This window comes from Elephas maximus, chromosome 3, assembly GCF_024166365.1.
Source record: "Elephas maximus indicus isolate mEleMax1 chromosome 3, mEleMax1 primary haplotype, whole genome shotgun sequence".
Taxonomy (NCBI): domain Eukaryota; kingdom Metazoa; phylum Chordata; class Mammalia; order Proboscidea; family Elephantidae; genus Elephas; species Elephas maximus.
In genome coordinates, this window is record NC_064821.1 from 187,011,848 (window position 1) to 187,031,373 (window position 19,526).

Genomic DNA, 19,526 nt, shown 5'->3' on the forward strand with positions numbered 1-19,526 from the left:
ATAGTCCTAGGTTTAAAATGGTCCTGTTGTATCTTGATATTGCCTTGATTTCCTCTCCATGTGGAAGTTCTGTAGTTACACCATTTGTTCCCCCTTTCTTATTTTGAAGTTGTCATTGTTTAGGGATTGCTATCTCTGGCTCCCTGTTTTCTGTCTTGTAGGTTTATTTATTTATTTATTTTGAATTCTTTGTCTTGTTGGTATCTGGGTGATATAACATTGTCTTAATTTCAGGTTGTCTGATGTTGGCTCACTATCTGAACAACTCCCTTTAATATTTCTTGTAAGGTTTCTCTAGTTTTTAGAAATTCTCTTAAATTCTCTTTATATGGAATTGTCCTCGTTTCATTGACATATTTGAGAAACAATTTTGCTAGATATGAAATTTTTGGTTGGCAAATCTTTTTCTTGTAGGGTTTTGTATATGTCATTCCATTGTCTTCTTGCCAACGTGATTTCTGCTGAGAAATCAGAGCTTACTTAGTCTTACTGGTTCTCCTTTATAGGTGAAAGCTCGTTTTCTCTTTGCTGGTCCCAGAATTTTTCTTTGGTTTTGACAAGTTTGACTATAATACTCCTTGATGAGTTTCTTTTGGGGTTTATCCTGTATGGGGTTTGTAGCACTTCTTTGTTGAATATTTTACATCTTTTATCACATTAGGGAAGTTTTCTGCCAGCAAATCTTCAAACATTTATTCTGTGCTTTGTTGTTGTTGTTATTTATTTATTTAGTCTCCATCTGTTCTGGAATTCCTATCATGAATAAATTACTCCTCTTATAATGACCCACACAACTCTTTGGTTTCTCCATCTTCATTCTTTTTTTCTGAATGTTCTTCAAATAAATTAGTATCAAGGGATTTGCCTTCTATTTGCTGATTCTGTCTTCCATTAATTCAATATTACTCTTACATCCCTCCACTAAGTTATCTATTTCTGAAATTTTGTTTTTAATCTTCTGGATTTCTAGTTGCTGTTTTGTATGGTTTCTAATTGTCTATTTATCTTGTCATTTTGTTCCTGTATTGTTTTCCTGAATTCTTCTAGAATTTTTGTCTGTGTTTTCCCTGGTTTTATCTGTGTTTTCCTTGCTCTCTTTCTTAATCTCTTGGAGGGTCCTTTATATAAGTCTTGAATTCCTTATCAGTTAGTTCTACTAGATTTCTTCCTCAGAAAGATTTTTTGACCCTTTAGTATGGCCACTTGCTTGAGCCATTTTGTTCTGCTTCTTTATGTGATTTGATATTGTCTGTTGTCTATGAGACATTAAGGTGTTATTATATTTATTGATTGTATGTTTGTTTATGTTGTCCTGATTTTTTGTTTTTCCTCAGATGCAAAAATGAAGACACAATTTAAGAACTCACTTAAGGTTTTATAGCAAGTATATGGTTCTGAGCATTCGAACCCAAGTAGTTCAGCTCCAGAAACTTGTTCCTAACCAGTACTCTGCAGCTGAACTGAGAAGGCCCACACCATTTATCACATGTGATATCAAAACAGTTTAGAGTAAGTTCTTCTCAACAAGCTAGAGTCAGAGCAACTGTTGCCTTCTCCTCTGCCCCCAAGAACTATTAATTCTGGGCTAGTTCCCACACTGCACAGAATACATTTCTGTTTCTCATGCCTTTCTCTTCTTCCTTGTCCTTCTGTCTTTTCTTGAACCAGCTCTCCCAGTGGGGCTCTCTATTTGCCTGCCCCACACCTGTTAAGAACCACTTCCGTGACTTCCATAGATAAACTCAAAATAATGATGGATGAAGAAGAGGAGAGGTCCCCGACAAGGCAAAACAGATGAGGGAGAGAACAATGACCAGCAACCCCTTATATAAGGGGTCCTGCACCAAGCTCCAGGGTGTGTCCTAGCTGTGAGAGGAGGGGATATGACTCTTACACATAGGGGTGCATGCATGCTTATTCCTGATAGTCATGTCTCCTCTATTCCCCCCCAGAAAGTCATGGAAGATGCCAGGGTGCCTAACTGATATCTAGAATCTAGATGTGACTTCAGTAAGGACTGAGACATTGGTCAAAGGCTGTAGGTACCCAGGTCACTATGTATCCATCATTTCTTAGGAAAGTGTAGGTCACACCCTAGTCTCCAGGCCTGGTCTGTGAATTGGGGCCTCAATATGTGGATTATCTGTTTTCAGTTGGGAGAGGAGGTTGAATTGAGAGATATATTTTATAGGAATAAACCATAAGTAATTCATCCATCCTTTGTGGAAGGTAGAGAGAGATGAATGGATGGCATTGGTAAAGTCCCATACCTGGTGAATAGAGAGGTGTTGCCAAAAAGAAAGAGTATATTTGGGAGGTGAGTAGGCTTTGTGGCAGAGTAAGTGTAATGTTACAGAAAGGCTTTTGCATCTTTGAGAGACATTTGGCAAGATCAATCTGCAGGTCAGTGACTTTCTAGGCAGTGTAGAGGTGGTTCAAGGGGAGCATCTCAAATACTCCCCAGGTCATTCTTCTAATAACATTTAATTCATTGATTCATTCATCTAATCAGCACTCCATGGACAGTTGCTAGACTCCCCAGGTCAGGATCACCTCGGATTCTCACATTCTGGTGATGTGTTGTAATGTGATGGTGATATGCTGACTGTAGGTATAGACTCAAGAATACCTAGAATTCTTATATGCTGGTGCCAGAGGTCATGATGAGTTGATTCCCAACACTGGCTGTTTATATTAGATCACCAAAGGATACACAGAAGGACTTTTCCCCTCCTTATACTGGCTTTCTTGTGATGGGGTACCCATCAGCTTTGTAGCCTTCTATCCAACCCCTCATCTAAATTTCTGAGGTTGTGCATGGCCATGTACACACTTCCAACCATAAAGATACAGCTTTTTCTTTCTCTTCCTTCATTGTTACTATCATCTGTGTCAACAAGAATGAGGAAACCTAGAATGACATCACTGAAGGAACTGTGAGGTGAACCAGTGTCCCAAGAATCTCATTGGGAAATGGTGGCTCAGACAATTTGGGCCCCTAAACCTCATCTTCTTTTATGCATATGGGTTTTCACAGTAGTATTCAGAATGCCCACTTGACTGTGAATGCCTGGAGGTTACAACACACACGTTCACCTCTGTAAACCTAAGTGTTTGGGCAGAACGTGCACTCGACATCTAGTAGATATTCAAACAGCATTTTTATAATTAATTATGTATGTTCACAAATCAAAAATTTTCTCATTTTTTCTGAAAACCCTCAGAGTAGGGGACTATGACTATATATGAGACTAGATAATGAGCAAATTTAAGATAGGCCATATCTCAGTCCGATATACACTGAAACATCATATATTCTTACCTGCTAGAGGGGATAAGTGAGATGGAGATTGTCTCTCTTTTTCCAAGGTATATTCCCAGTTCATTCCATACATTAAACATTTGATGATTAAAAAAATCAATTAATTATTGAATGAGTCTAATCCAAATCTGACTACCCTCTCAGTCAATAACAAGATTATTTAATTCCCATCATCCTTTGGCTAGAAATAATTACTTTTTAGGATCCTAAAGGCATTATGTCATTTTCCAGGAGAATTTTCACTAGTCTAATAATAATTTGAAATAAGCTTCTTGAGGACAGCAATGAGTATTTTCCATTTCTCTGTCTCACATACTGACCAGACAACATGTCTGGATCTAGCAAACATTCTTTAATAATTGAAGCTCATTAAGAATCTTCTTTGTGCCTTCTCAGGTCTCACTAATTCAGTGAGGAAGGTACTAACCTGCCTGTTTTACAGTTGAGAGGTTATATTGTCTAAATGAATATCTTGAGGCACCCCAGGTCATAAATGGCAGAGTTGTTATAATTTGAACCCTGATCTCCTCATTGCCATTTGGTAGAATATTGGTTTATTAGTCAGAGTTCTTCAGAGAAACAGAATAAGAGATATATCTTTCTACCTACTTACTGACCTACTACATAATAACCTACCTACCTACCTAGCTATCTACCTATCTATTTATCTATCAAGAGAAATTCATTCTAAGGAATTGGCTTATACAACTATAGGAGCTGGTAAGTCCAAAGCCCATAGAATGGGCAACAGACTGGAAACACTGGGGGGAAAACTATGTTACAGTCTTGAGGCATAATTTCTTTTCTCCACGAAACCACAGTTTTTGCTCTTAAGGCCGTCAGCTGATTGGATGAGTCCTACCCATATTATTGAGGGTAATCTACTTAGAGTCAACTAATAGTAAATGTTAATCACGTTTAGAAAATTTCTTCACAGCAACATCTAGACTAGTGTTTGACAAAACAACTGGGCACTATAGGCCAGCCAATTGACACATAAAATTAACTGTCATGATTGTCTTATAAAAACTAACTTGTAGCAAAATATGCACTCAGTTTGTTTGCAAGTGGAGGGGTTTAGTCACAATCTTTACCATTAAAAAAAAAAAAAAGCTGAGGAAACCACCTTGATCCATCTAGAAATCTGTCAGCAGGAATCTGAGGGCTACTCAAGGATCAGGGGTCAGGGCAAGGAGGGTGGGTATGTAGAGGAGCACATCATAGGAAGGAGACATTCCCTGTTTCTCTGTTTCAGAGAAACCAGGCTCACTATGGAAGCAGGCTTGGAAGATCAACCATGGGAATGGGAGGAAGATGGAGTAAAACACCTCTACAAAGAAGTTGTGGTGTGGACCTCAGTTTCCTCAGAGGTCATCTGCTAAGCCTTTGTCTAGGACCTGGATTTTTGGGAATTCCCATGCAGCTTCTCAGAGACCTGGCCTGTGGCAGGCTGCGACTGGCCAAAGCCCTTCTAGGCTTTAGCCTCAGAGGGTGTGCTGGGAGCTCCCAAGATCTTCTGGAACTGCAGGGACAGGGAGGCAGGGGAATGTCAGGAATGACCCAGCACGTGGCCTGGTTGTGCAACAGTTACCTCCTGCCCCTCCCAGAGCCAAGCTGGGGAAACCCCTATAAAAGCCAAGCCTGGCTGGAGCACCTCATCTACTCGAACTTCCCTGGGACGTGTCTGTGCTCCTGTCTCTAACCAGTGTGAGTGTGGGAAGCCCAAGGTGCTCTGAGAGTAACAGAGAAGATGAGACAGCTGGGAGGTGGTAGGTAGGCAGAGAGATGGTGAGGGAGGGATGGGGGACTGATGAAAGAAGGTCCTGCCTTGATTCTGTAATATACTGAAAGTAAGCAAGACTCAGCCTGAACCAAGTCTGTGGAAATCTGTCCTCATCTCAGGCATGTGTGGGTCCCTCAGTTTGGTTAGGGGCATTACTCTCTTGTTAATAGAATGGGTACGTCAGCGTGTGAATGCTTTCTGCAGGCTGAGGAAGGATAAGAAATCCTGGCTACTTATTGTATACAAGAGTGAGAAGCTCCTTACTATGTCTGATTGTTGAGACGGCATATTTTATTCAGGGGAAAGGTTTCAGTTTTTTCTTTTCCTTACTGATGTGTATATGCTAGATATCCTTAACTATCACCATGTGATTTCATTTTAAAAGAGACCAAATTATCTTTCTTGCTTTAGGTGTCTAAAGAGTTTCATTATTCATTTTCAGGTTGAAAAGTCCTGCTAAGATGTCCTGCCAGCAGAGCCAGCAACAGTGCCAGCCCCTTCCCAAATGCCCCCCCAAGTGCCCTCCCAAGTGTCCCACACCCAAGTGCCCCCCAAAGTGTCCCCCAAAGTGCCCTCCAGTCTCTCCCTGCTGCAGTGGTAGCTCTGGGGCTGGCAGCTGCTGCCTGAGCCACCACCACAGGCCTCATCTCTTCCACCGGCACAGGCACCAGAGCCCTGACTGCTGTGAGTGTGAGCCCTCCGGTGGCTCTGGCTGCTGCTCTGACTCTGGAGGTTGCTGCTGACTCAGACCTTGGGCATCACAGAGAAACACTTATGAAGCAACCCCAAGGCATGGATCTACCCTAGGGTGATGCTTTTCCTGCTCTCTCTTCTCCTGTTCATGGGGCTGATGGTCCTATGAAAGAGTTCTGTGTGTTCTAAAGTCCCAAGTCCATCCTGGATCCTGATCATCTCTTCCTCCTTTGCATCATACAACAATAAAGCTCCTATTGTGTATTCAGAAGTTATCCTGGTCATTGTCAATTCTTTCATTCTTTCCAAGTCCCTAAAGCCCAGACCTCCAGCAACACACTTAGGGTGCCATGGTAAGAGTAGAGTCTGAGAAAGGGATAAGCTAGAAACAGTTTCCAGGGATACAAGCATCTAAGAACAATCTTGTATTAGAGCATTCAATGGGATTATCTCTGTGAACTCTATCTTCTTTGTCCAGGTGGTAGATGGAAGGGTCTGGGAGCACCAGAGATGAGCACTTTTGGCTGTGAGCCTCCTGGCCAGTTTAACCCACCATGCTGAAAATTATTTTCATTTTCTCTGTGTGCAATGCTTTAATAAAATTTGAAAATTCTTTGGAAATCCAAGGAGATGGACAAAGTTGTATTTAACAGAACCCGTCTCATTTGATTAAAAAAAAAAATGCTTTGTATAGACATAAAATCCCGATCTAGTTCTGAAAGACAAGACATTGAAAACTCTATGGAGTTCAGTTCTACTCTGAAACTCATGGGGTTGCTGTGAGTTGGAACTGAGTTGATGGCACTGGTTATGGGCAAGCTTAAGTGACAACACATTGCCACTTAGCTGCTTGCCAGGGAAGGTAAGTCTTCTTAGTTCTTGCCTTTGTTCATGTTCCAGCCTCACCTCTGAACAGATGTTAAATATTTAAACAACCTGAAGCTTGAGAAGTACCCAAGTATGAATCCACCCATTCCCACTGGCTCAGTCCATTTCTCAGTGAGAAGTAGAGTGGTCTGAGGATCACAGAGTGTGAAACTGCAATGTGGACCCACACCCCACTTTTATTCCTGCCACCTGGCTCAGCTAATGAGGTTCAGGCCTGGTGGATGAGGAGGATAACTAATAGTAACAACACTGTTGTGTACCTGCAAAATGAACTTCACAACCCAAGCAATCAGGACTGGGACCGGCCATCCTTAAATTCCCATCTTCTCAGATCAGTCACTTAGAATTTAAGGCACAGAAGCAGTTTGCTCTGATGGTTGTCACTCTACGTTTTGAGGAGGAGGTTTGAAGGGAGGTAAGGACACCATGAGGGGACATACGGAATCATAGTCTATCAGCCAGGCTGAGAGGTCTCTATGTGGGAAACGATTGACTCAGATTGGAGCAAGACTCTGATGAGACTTGGCTCTCTAAAAAATGTTTCCCACCTTCTTCTCTGGGTGACAGCAGTAGCTACCAACTTACATCTCTATGGATTTCCACTCTAATTCCTTCCCTGAAATGCTGAGGCTTTCTCCTTGTCTTCTGTAATTATGGTTTTGTAATGCATTTTGTAATGTCATTGTTGGTTTCATTTGAAATTCTGTACTAGCAATTTTGGGAGTACCTGGGTAGTGCAAATGGTTAAGCACTCTACTATTAGCTGAAATTTGGTGGTTCAAATCCACCCAGAGGTACCTCAGAAGACAAGCTTGGAGATCTGCTTCAGAAAGGTCACAGCCATGGAAACCCTGTGGAGCAGTTCTACCTTGCAGACATGGGGTTTCCGTGAGCCAGGATAGACTCAAAGGCAACCAACAACAACTTCTTAATGGTTATTAACTTAATTAATACTTAATTGCCTCAGAATCATATATTTACATTTTATCCTTTTACTATTTTTCTGAACTATCACCTATGCCATATGTCAAAGGCACAAATGTGGGACATTCTATTCTGTTCCATTTTTCTATTTGTCTACTTGTGCTCCAATATCATACTGCTATAATTAATATAGTTAAACAGTAAATCTTGATATCTAGTAGATATCCAATCTTGTTCTACATCAAAAATGACTTGACACTTTTGACCATTTGAACTTCTATATATATATTTCCCTTAACTTGTTAAATTGCTAAAAAATGAAAAAATAATAAAATTCTTATGGAAATACAAGGGACCTAGAATAGCCATAACATTCTTGAAAAAGAACAAAGCTGGAGGTCTTATGCTTCCTGATTTAAAACCTTACTATCAAGCTTCAGTAATCAGGACTGTGATATTCCATAAGAGTAAAACCTGTTGGCATCGAGTCTATTCTGACACACAGAGACCATATAGGAGAAAGTAGAATCACCCCACAGGGTTTCCAAGAAAGGGTGTTTGATTTGAGTTGCCAACCTTTTGGTTAGCAGCCAAGCTTTTATGCACTGGGTCTCCAGAGCTCATAAGAACAGACATAGAGATTAATGAAATGAAATTGAGAGCCCAGAAATAAACTATTACATTTATAATTAATTAATTAATTTGACAAAGGTGCCAAAACAATTAAATGGAACAAAGAATACTCTTTTCAACAAATGGTGCTGAGACAACTGGATAACTACACGCAAAAGAATGAAGTTGAACCTGTTTCTCACATCATACAGAAAAATTAACTCAATTTGGTCCATAAACCTGAATATAAGACCCCAAAACTATTAAACTCTTAAAGAAAACATAGGTATAAATCTTTATTTTCTTGGGTCAGGAAATGGTTTCTTAGCTATGGCACCAAATTCACAAGTGACAAAAGGAAAAACTGACAAATTAAACTTAATCAAAAGTTAAAACTTTGTGCTTCAAAGGACACTACCTAGAAAGTGAAAAGACCGTCTTCAGAATGGGAGAAAATATTTAGAAACCGTATATCTGGTAAGAGATTATATCCCGAATATATAAAGAACGTTTACAACTCAATAATAAAAAGACAAATAACTTAATTAAAAAATAGGAAAAGTATCTGAACAGACATTTCTTCCAAGAAGGTATACAAGTGGCCAAATGCCCATGAAAAGAAACACATCAGAGAAATGCAAATAAAAACCACAATGTAATATCATTCACACATACTAGGATGGCTATAATCAAAAAGACATGCAACAACAAGAGTTGACAAGGATGCGGAGAAATTGGAACCTTCAAACATTGCTGGTGGGAATGTAAGAGGACACATTCACTTTGGGAAACAGTTTGACAGTTCCTGAAAAATGTTAAACAGATTTCTGGAGGTTGGGCCAAGACTGCAGAGTAGTAAGATGCTTCCGGTGATCCCTCTTACAACAAAGACTTGAAAACACAAATGAAACCATTGTACATATGACAAGCTAGGAGCCCTGAACAGCAAAGGCAAAGTTAGAAAACAGACTGAGGGACAGGGGGAGGGAGAGATGGTTCAGAAGTGGCGAGGAGCTGCAGGACCTGATTCTGCGAGAACCCTCAGGCATGATCTGAGTGACCACGGTGAGGCTCGTGGTAGCATTCTGGACTTAGTTTCTTCAGGGAGAGACAAGGAACCACACAACCTGCTTATACCTCTAGAACCAGAAAAGAATGGTGCTCTTGGCAAAAGCTAATTACTTGCTTTTATTTTACCTCACCCCCAGCCCCATGCTGGCTTCTGTGGCTGTCAATTTTCCTGGGCCTCAGATAGGTCTGAGTCATTTAACAATTAGGGGAAAAGATAATCTGCCAGGTTCACTAAGTTGGCTCTTTCAGGACAGAAGCAGCTCCTGTTCAGGCACAAATGAGCCACGAACTTTAAATAACTTTCACCCATGCATGGACCTGTGTGGGCCCATTTCAGGAGAATAGGTCCTTGTTGGCAGACAGCAAATGTTTCAGCTGTGTGGTGGATAGGTGAGTGTTTGATGTTTGTCACCAGTTTGCCTACTAAACGGGGTCCTCACTTACCCACATCAGGGACCTAAGGACTGGTGGCTCCACCCATCTCATCTAGCCACCCACAACAGGGATCCAAGAATAAGTGGTACCTCTCAGTCCTTACAACCAAAAGTGTTTGGTGTCCACGGCCTGCCTACACAACCCACCCACCTATGCAGTCTAGGGAACAGGGATGTGCTTTCTTCACAGACACTCGGGAGACAGTTGTTAGCCCCCTGCCTTGTTCAGAGCATGACACCCTGCTGCAACCAGATACCTGTGCCAGCACCAATCACAGCTGCCCCTCTAAGACTGTAGGACAGAGCCTGTATCACATACTTGATGACCTACTACCTGTACACCCGAGCTGAATCCATTCAAGAAAAGTGAATGGACTCCTAGGCTCATATACCTGGTAAGAGCTCTAGCCTTCTGGTGACAGAACATTAGAACTTCAAAGGTGAAAATAATCAAGCTAGCTCACTCAAGCGGCATATTTGGGCATATCAAAACAAAACAAATGTGAAGCTAGGCTACAGTAAACAAACATAAGATAAATTAATACAATAACTTATAGATGGCTGGGAGACAACAGTCAATATCAAATCACATAAAGAAGAAGACCATGCTGGCTTCAACAAGCTTTCAAAACAAAGAATTAAGGAATCTTCCAGATAAAGGTGTCTTCCTGGAATTACCCGATGCAGCATACAAAAGGTTAATATACAGAACTATTCAAGACATCAGGAAGGAGATCAAGCAAAACTTAGAAAAGCCAAGGGACACACAGATAAAGCAGTGGAAGAAATTAAAAAGGCTATTCAAAAACATAATTAAAAATTTAATAGACTACAAGAATCCAAAGAGAGTAATCAGAAATTCAGAAAATTATTAATAAAATTATGGAATCAGACAACTCAATAGAAAATCAGAGGAGCAGAATTGAGGAACTGGAAGGCAGAATTAGTGAGACCGAAGGTAAAACACTTGGGACCAATATAGTAGAGGAAAAACCAGAAAAAAGAACTTAAAAAAATGAAGAAACCCTAAGAATCACATGGGACCCTTTCAAGAGAGATAATGTACTAGTGATTGCAGTACCAAAACAGAGAGGGATATCAGAAAAAAACAAAGAGAATTGTTGAAGAGTTGTTGGCAGACAACTTCTCTGATATCATGAAAGATGAGAAGATATCTATCCAAGATGCTCATTGAACTTCACATAAGATAGAGCTCAAAAGAGAGTCACCAGGGCATATTATAATCAAACTTTCCAAAACCAAAATAAGAGAGAATTTTAAGAGTGGCTAGGCATAAACAAAAAGTCACCTACAAAGAAGAGTCAATAAGAATAAACTTGGACTACTTGGCAGAAACTGTGCAGGCAAGAAGGCACAGGGATGACTTACACAAAGCACTGAAGGAAAAAAAGATTGCCCACCAAGAATCATATACCTAGCAAAACTCTCTCGCAAATATGAAGGCAAAATTAGGATATTTCCAGATAAACAGAAGTTTAGAGAGTTTGTAAAAACCAAACCAAAACTACAAGAAATTCTTAAGGGAGTTCACTGGTTAGAAAATCAATATCAGATATCAACCCAAGACCAGAACACAGGACAGAGCAACCAGATGTCAACCCAGATAGGAAAATCACAAAAATAAATCAAGATTAAAAAATGCTCAGAACAGGGAAACAGTGATGTCATTATGTAAAAGATGACAGTAAAGCAATGAAGAGGGACTATAAGATGTAGTCATAGATCTTTCATATGGAGAGGAAGTAAAGGTGATATAAAGAAACAAAAGTCAGGTTTAAACTTAGAAAAATAGGGGTAAATGTTAAGGTAGCCACAAAGTAGACTAACAATTCTACTTATCAAAATAAAACACAAGAAAAAAATAAAGGCTCAGGAAAAACAGAATCAGCAACAAAGAACAAGAGGAACAGACAACATATAAAGATAAACTACTCAGCATTAGAATATTAAGTGTGAAAAAGAAAATGTCAAGAATACACACAAAACACATCAAAATAACAGCACTAAACTCGTACCTATCCATAATTATGCTGAAAATAAATGGACTAAATGCACCAATAATGAGACAGAGAGCGGCAGAATGGATTAAAAAAACACTGTCTATATGCTGCCTATGAGAGACACCTTAGACTTAAAGACACAAACTAAAACTCAAAAAAAAAAAAAAAAAAAAAAACTCAAGGGATGGGAAAAATGTATATCAAGCAAACAATCAAAAAAGAGCAGGAGTAGCAATATTAATTTCTGACAAAATAGACTTTAAAGTTAAATCCACCACAAAGGATAAGGAAGGACACTGTATATTGATTAAAGGGACAATATAACAGGAGGATATAACCATACTATATATTTATGCACCCAATGACAGGGCTTCAAGACACATAAAACAAACTCTAACAGCATTGAAAAGTGAGATAGATGGCTCCACAATAATAGTAGGAGAATTCAACACACTACTTTTGGTGAAGGACAGAACATCTAGAAAGAAGCTCAAAAAAGACACAGAAGATATAAACGCCATAATAAATCAACTTGACCTCATAGACATATACAGAACACTCCACCCAACAGCAGCAAGTATACTTTCTTTTCCAGCGCACACGGAATATTCTCTAGAATAGACCACATATTAGGTCATAAAGCAAGCCTTAGCAGAATCCAAAATATCGAAATATCACAAAGCATCTTCTCTGATTATAGGGCCATAAAAGTAGAAATCAATAACAGAAGTAGCAGGGAAAACAAATCAAACACTTGTAAACTGAACAACAGCCTGCTGAAAAACGACTTGGAAAAAAGACATGAAGGATGGAATAAAGAAATGCATAGAACCCAATGAGAATGAAAACAATTCCTATCAGAACCTTTGGGACACAGCTAAAGCAGTGCTCAGAGATCAATTTATATCAATAAATATGCATATACATGAGAGTTTTATTATTTTTTTCATTTTTTAACAATTTAAAAAACCCACAAAAATTGGAATACATGTATAGAAGTTCAAACAACCAAAAGTGTCAAGTCATTCTTGATGTAGAACAAGATTGGGTATCTACTAGATACCAAGATTTTCTATTTAACTATATTAATTATACCAATGTGATATTGGAGCAGGAGTGGACAAATAGAAAAATGGAACAGAATAGAATGCCTAGAGATAGGTATACCTACATTTGTGCCCTTGACATATGGCACAGGTGATAGTTCAGAAAAGTAGGAAAAGGATAAAATGTAAATATATGATTCTGGTGCAATTAGGTATTAATTAATTACGTTAATAAGAACAAGTTGTTGTTGGTTGCACTTGAGTCGATTATGGCTTGTGGGAACCCCACGTATGCAAAGTAGAACTGCTCCACAGGGTTTTCACTGCTATTACCTTTCTGAAGCAGATCATCAGGCCTGTCTTCTGAGGTACCTCTGGGTGGGTTTGAACCGCCAACTTTTCAGCTAATAGTAGAGTGCTTAACCATTTGCACTACCCAGGTACTCCCAAAATTGCTAGTACAGAATTTCAAATTAAATTAACAATTACAAAGTTGCAATTACAAAAAGCAACAAGGAAAAAGCCCTCGGCATTATAGGGAAGGAATTAGAGTGGCAGCTTATAGAGATGTAAGGTAGTAGCTACTGCTCTCATCCAGAGAAGGGGGTGGGAAGCCTTGTTTAGGGAGCCCAGCCTCATCAGGGTCTCGCTCCAATCTGAGTCGATCATTTCTACATAGAGACCTCTCAGCCTGGCTGATAGACTATGATTCTGTATGTCCGCTCACGGTGTCCTTACCTTTCCTTCAAACCTCCTCCTCCAGTCACAGAGTCCCAACCATCAGAGCAAGCTGCTTCTGTACCCTAAAATTGTCAGTGATTGAGCTGAGAAGATGTGAATTTAAGGAAGGCCAGGCCCAGTCTGGATTGCTGGGCTGTGAAGCTCATTTTGCAGGTATATGACAGCATCATTTCTATTAATTACCCTCCTCATCCACCAGGCCTCAGCCTCAGCAGGTGAGGCAGGTGGCAGGAATAATAGTGGGGGATTGGCCTACATTCCAGTCTCACACCCTGTGACCCTCAGAGCATTCTACGTCTCACTGAGCAATGGACTGAGTCAGTGGGACAGGGTAGATTCATACTTGGGTGCTTCTCCAGCCTTAAATGGTTTAAATATTTATTTAACAGCTGTTCAGATGAGGGGCTGGAACATGAATAAAGGCAAGAGCTAAGCAGACTTACCTTCCCTGGCAAGCAGGTTAGTGGCAATGTGTTGTCACTTAAGCTTGTCCCTAACCAGTTGCCATTGAGTCAGTTCCAACTCATGGGAACGCCATGAGTTTCAGAGTAGAACTGTGCTCCATAGAGTTCTCAATGGCTGATCTTTCAGAAGTAGATCAAGATTTTAATTCTATGCAAAGCATTTTTTTAACCAAATGGAACAGCTCTGTTAAATACACTTTTGTCCATCTCCTTAGAATTCCAAAGAAGTTTCAAATTTTCTTAAAGTGTGGCACACAGAGAAAATGAGAATAATTTTGAGTGCAGTGGGTTAAGCTGGCCAGGAGGCTCACAGCCAAAAGTGTTCAGCCCTGGGGCTCCCAGACCCTTCCTACTACTGCCGGGGCCAAGAAGATCAAGTGTGCAGAGATAATCCCATTCAATACTCTAATGTAAGATTGTTCTTAGATGCTTGTATCCCTGGAAACTGTTTCTAGCTTATCCCTTTCTCAGACTCTACTCTTACCAAGGCACCCTAAGTGCGTTGCTGGAGGTCTGGGCTTTAGGGACTTGGAAAGAATGAAAGAATTGACGATGACCAGGATACCTTCTGAATACACAATAGGAGCTTTATTGTTGTATGAAGTAAAGGAGGAAGAGATGATCAGGATCCAGGATGGACTTGGAACATTAGAACACACAGAACTCTTTCATAGGATCATCAGCCCCATGAACAGGAGAAGACAGAGCAGGAGAAGCATCACCCTAGGGTAGATCCATGTCTTGGGGTTGCTTCATAAGTGTTTCTCTATGATGCCCAAGGTCTGAGTCAGCAGCAACCTCCAGAGTCAGAGCAGCAGCCAGAACCCCCAGAGGGCTCACACTCACAGCAGTCAGGGCTCTGGTGCCTGTGCCGGTGGAAGAGATGAGGCCTGTGGTGGTGGCTCAGGCAGCAGCTGCTAGCCCCAGAGCTACCACTGCAGCAGGGAGAGACTGGAGGGCACTTTGGGGGACACTTTGGGGGGCACTTGGGTGTGGGACACTTGGGAGGGCACTTGGGGGGGCATTTGGGAAGGGGCTGGCACTGTTGCTGGCTCTGCTGGCAGGACATCTTAGCAGGACTTTTCAACCTGAAAATGAATAATGAAACTCTTTAGACACCTAAAGCAAGAAAGATAATTTGGTCTCTTTTAAAATGAAATCACATGGTGATAGTTAAGGATATCTAGCATATACACATCAGTAAGGAAAAGAAAAAACTGAAATCTTTCCCCTGAATAAAATACGCAGTCTCAACAATCAGACATAGTAAGGAGCTTCTCACTCTTGTATACAATAAGTAGCCAGGATTTCTTATCCTTCCTGAGCCAGCAGAAAGTATTCACACGCTGATGTGCCCATTCTATTAACAAGAGAGTAATGCCCCTAACCAAACTGAGGGACCCACACATGCCTGAGATGAGGACAGATTTCTGCAGACTTGGTTCAGCCTGAGTCTTACTTCTGTTCAGCATATCACAGAATCAAGGCAGGACCCTCTTTCCTCAGTCTCCCCTCTTCCTCCACATCCCTCTTACTGCCTTCCACTTCCCAGATGTCAACTCTTCCCTAGTCCTCTCAGAGTCCCTTGGGGCTCCCCCTCTCACACTCACCCTGGTCACAGACACTAGCACAGACACAACCCTGGGGAGTTCGAGTAGATGAGCTGCTCCAGCCAGGCATGGCTTTTATAGGGGTTCTCCCAGCTTGGCTCTGAGAGGGGCAGGTGGCAACTGTTGTACAACCAGGGAACCTGCTGGGTCATTCCTGACATTCCCATTCCTGTCTGTCCCTGCATTCCCAGGAGGCCTTGGGAGCTTCCATGATGCTTTCTGGGGCTGGAGTCTAGAGAGGCTTTGGCCTTTTACAGCCTGCCGTAGGCCAGATCTCAGAGAAGCTGCCTGGGAATTCCCAAAGAGCCAGGGCCTGGACAAAGGCTTAGCAGATGAGCTCTGAGGAAACTGAGGTCCACACCACAATGTCTTTGTAGAAATATTTTACTCCATCTTCCTCCCATCCCCAAGGATGATCTTCCAATCCCTGTTTCCACAATCAGGCTGATTTTTCCTGAACACAGAACCAGGGGACCTCTCCTTCCTAGGATGTGACCCTCCATATACCCACCCTCCTTGACCTCCTGACTCTGGGTCCTTCAGTAGCCCTCAGGTCCCTGCTGACAGGACTTTAGATGGATCAAGGTGGATTACTCAGCTTTTTTTTGTTTTGTTTTTACTGCGATAATTATGACTGAACCCCTTGCCTTACAAAAATCCAGTGCATATTTTGTTATAAGGCAATTTTTATAAGACAATCATGACAGTTAATTTTATGTGTCAGCTTGGCTTGGCTATAGTACCCAGTTGTTTTGTCAAACACTAGCCTGGATGTTGCTGTGGAGAAATTTTGTAGATGTGACTAACACTTAAAATCAGTTGACTCTAAATAAAGCCAATTACCCTCAATAAAATGGGTGGGCCTCATCCAATCAACTGAAGGCCTTAAGAGCAAAACTGAGGTTTCATGAGAGAAGGAATTCTGCCTCAAGACTGTAACATAGTTTTCCTCCCAGCCTTTCCAGCTTGCTGCCCCTTGTATGGGTTTTGGACTTAACGGCAACTACAGTGGTGAGAGCCAATTCTTTAAAATAAGTTTCTCTTGATAGATAGATAGATAGATAGATAGATAGATAGATACATTGGTCGGTCAGTAGGTAGTGAGTAAGTAGGTAGGTAGATAGGTCTCCTATTTTGTTCTCTGGAGAACCCTGACTAATAAAGCAAATATTCTACCAAATTGCAATCAGGAGATCAGGGTTCAAATTATAACTCTGCCATTTATGGGCTGGAGTACCTCGAGATATTCTTTTAGACAATATAAGCCCTCAGTTGTAAAACAGGCAGGTTATTGCCTTCTTCACTGATTTGTTGTGACCTGAGAAGGCACAAAGAAGATTCTTAATGAACATCAATTTTTAAAGAATGTTTGCTAGATCCAGGCACTTAGTGTGGTCGGTGTGTGAGACAGAGAGATGGAAAATATTCAGTTGTTACCCTCAGGAAGTTTATTTCAAAATATTACTAGGCTAGTAAAAATTCTGGAAAATGACATTATGACTTCAGGATCCTAAGAAATAAAATTATTTCCAGCCAGGGGATAATGGGAATTAAATGGTTTATTTAATCTTGTTATTAAATGACAAGGTAGATTTGCATTAAGCTCATTCAACCATTAATTGATTCATTTTATTCATTCATCAAACCTTTACTGTAATGTATGGCATGAACTGGGAATATACCTTGGAAAAAGAGAGACAATCTCTTCCTTCACATTTCCCATCTAGCAGGTGAGAGTAGATGATGTTTAAATGTATATCTGACTAAGACATGGCCTTTCTTAAATTTGTTCATTATCTAGTCTCGTATATAGTCATAGTCCCCTACCCTGAGGGTTTTCAGAAAAAATGAGAAAATTTTTGATTTGTGGACATGCATAATTAATTAAAAAATTGTTGTTTGAATATCTACTAGATGTTGAGTGCACGTTCTGCCCAAACACTTAGGTTTATAGAGGTGAATGTGTGTGTTGTGACCTCCAGGCACTCACAGTCAAGTGGGCATTCTGAAGACTACTGTGAAAACCCATCTGCACAAAGAAGATGAGGTTTAGGGCCTAGATTTGCCTGAGCCACCATTTCCTAGTGGGATTCTTGGGATATGGATTCACCCGACAATGCCTTCAGTGATGTCATTCTAGTTTTCCTCATTCTCATAGACAGAGATGATAGCAACATTGAAGGAAGAGAATGAGAAAGCTGTGCCTTTATGGTTGGCATGTGTACACAGTGTCTGTACAAATGCATGTTAACATGCTCATGCACAAACTCAGAGCTGTAGATGAGGGATTGGATAGAAGCCGAAGGGCACCCCATCACCAGAAAGCCAGCATCAGAAGGTAAAACTTCTTCTATGTATCATTTTGTAATCTAATATAAACAGCCAGTGTTGGGAATCAAGTCATCATGACCTTTGGCACCAGCGTATAAGAATTCTAGGTATTCTTGGGTCTGCTTCTACAGTCGCCATATCACCATCACATCACAACATATCACATCACATCACCAGAACGTGAGAACTTCGAGGTGTTCCTTACCTGGGGAGTCTGGCAACTGTTCATGGAATTCTGATTAGATGAATGAATCCATGAATTAAATGTTATTAGGAGAATGACCTGGGGAGTATTTGAGATACTTCCCTTTAACCACCTTCCCTTTGCTTAGAAAGTCACTGACCTACAAGTTGATCCTGCCAAATGTCTCGTAGAGATGCAATGGCCTTGCTGTAATATTACACTCCTTCTACCACAAAGCCTACTCACCTCCCAAATATACTCTCTTTTTGTAGCAACACCTCTCCTATTCACCAGGTATGGAACCTTACCAATGCCATCCATTCATCTCTCTCTACCTTCCACAAAAAATGGATGAATTACATTACAGTTTCTTTCTTGTAAATGCATCTCTCAATTCATTCCAACCTCTTCTCTCCACTCAAAACAGACAATCCACATCTTCAGGCCCCAGCTCATAGACCAGGCCTGGAGGCTAGGGTGTGACCCACAGTTTCCTAAAAAAGGATAGACAAGTAGTGACCTGGGTACCTGCAGCCATTGACTAGTGTCTCAATCCTTACTGAAATCACATCTAGTTTCTGGATAAAAGTTAGGCAGTCTGACATCTTCCATGACTTTCTGGAGGGAAGGAGAGGAGACATAAATATCAGTAATAAGTATGCATGTACCCTTATGTGAAAGAGTCATATCCCCTTCTTTCACAGCCAGGACACACCCTGGAGCCTGGTCCAGGACCCCTTATTTAAGGGATTCCTGGTCATAGTTCTCTCCTTCATCTGTTTTGCCTTGTCAGGGACCTCTCCTTTTCTTCATCCATCATTATTGTGAGTTTATCCATGGGAGCCGTGGAACTGGCTCTGAGCAAGAGTGGGGCAGGCAAATAGAGAGCCCCACTGGGAGAATGGATTGAAGAAAATACAGAGGGACAAAGAAGAAGAGAAGGGCATGAGAAACAGAAATGTATTCTGTACAGTGTGGGAACTAGCCCAGAAACAATTGCTCATGGGGCCAGAGAGAAGGCAAAAGTTGGTCTGAGTCTAGCTGATTGAGAAGAAATTATTCTAAACTGTTTGGATATTACATATTAGAAATAGTATGGTCCTTCTCAGTTCAACTACAGACACCTGGTGAGGACCAAATTTCTACAACTGAACGACTATGGTTCAAATTCTGAGAACCAGATATTTGCTATGAAACCTTAAGCAAGTTTTTAAATCATCTGTCTCCATTTTTTGATCTAAAAAATGTGGCTCATAATTGTAACTACTTAAAAGATTGTTGTGTAAATTAAGAAATCACACATCAAGCACTCAGAAAAGAACACACCACATAATAAGTACATATGTTTAGAATTTGTATACTTATATAGTTCTAAAAGGAAACCCTCGTGGGGTAGTGGTTA

General features: G+C 40.8%; 2 protein-coding genes across 2 annotated transcripts; one reads left to right on the forward strand and one right to left on the reverse strand.

Annotated features, from left to right (window-relative positions):
- Window positions 1-5,566: 5,566 nt before the first annotated feature.
- Window positions 5,567-5,848, forward strand: LOC126073630 (late cornified envelope protein 2A-like). The gene has a single exon (XM_049880517.1). It carries the CDS (start codon window positions 5,567-5,569, stop codon window positions 5,846-5,848), a length of 282 nt encoding a protein of 93 aa, XP_049736474.1.
- An 8,938-nt stretch (window positions 5,849-14,786) lies between these two features.
- Window positions 14,787-15,068, reverse strand: LOC126073631 (late cornified envelope protein 2A-like). Its single transcript, XM_049880518.1, has one exon. It carries the CDS (start codon window positions 15,066-15,068, stop codon window positions 14,787-14,789), a length of 282 nt encoding a protein of 93 aa, XP_049736475.1.
- Window positions 15,069-19,526: the final 4,458 nt, after the last annotated feature.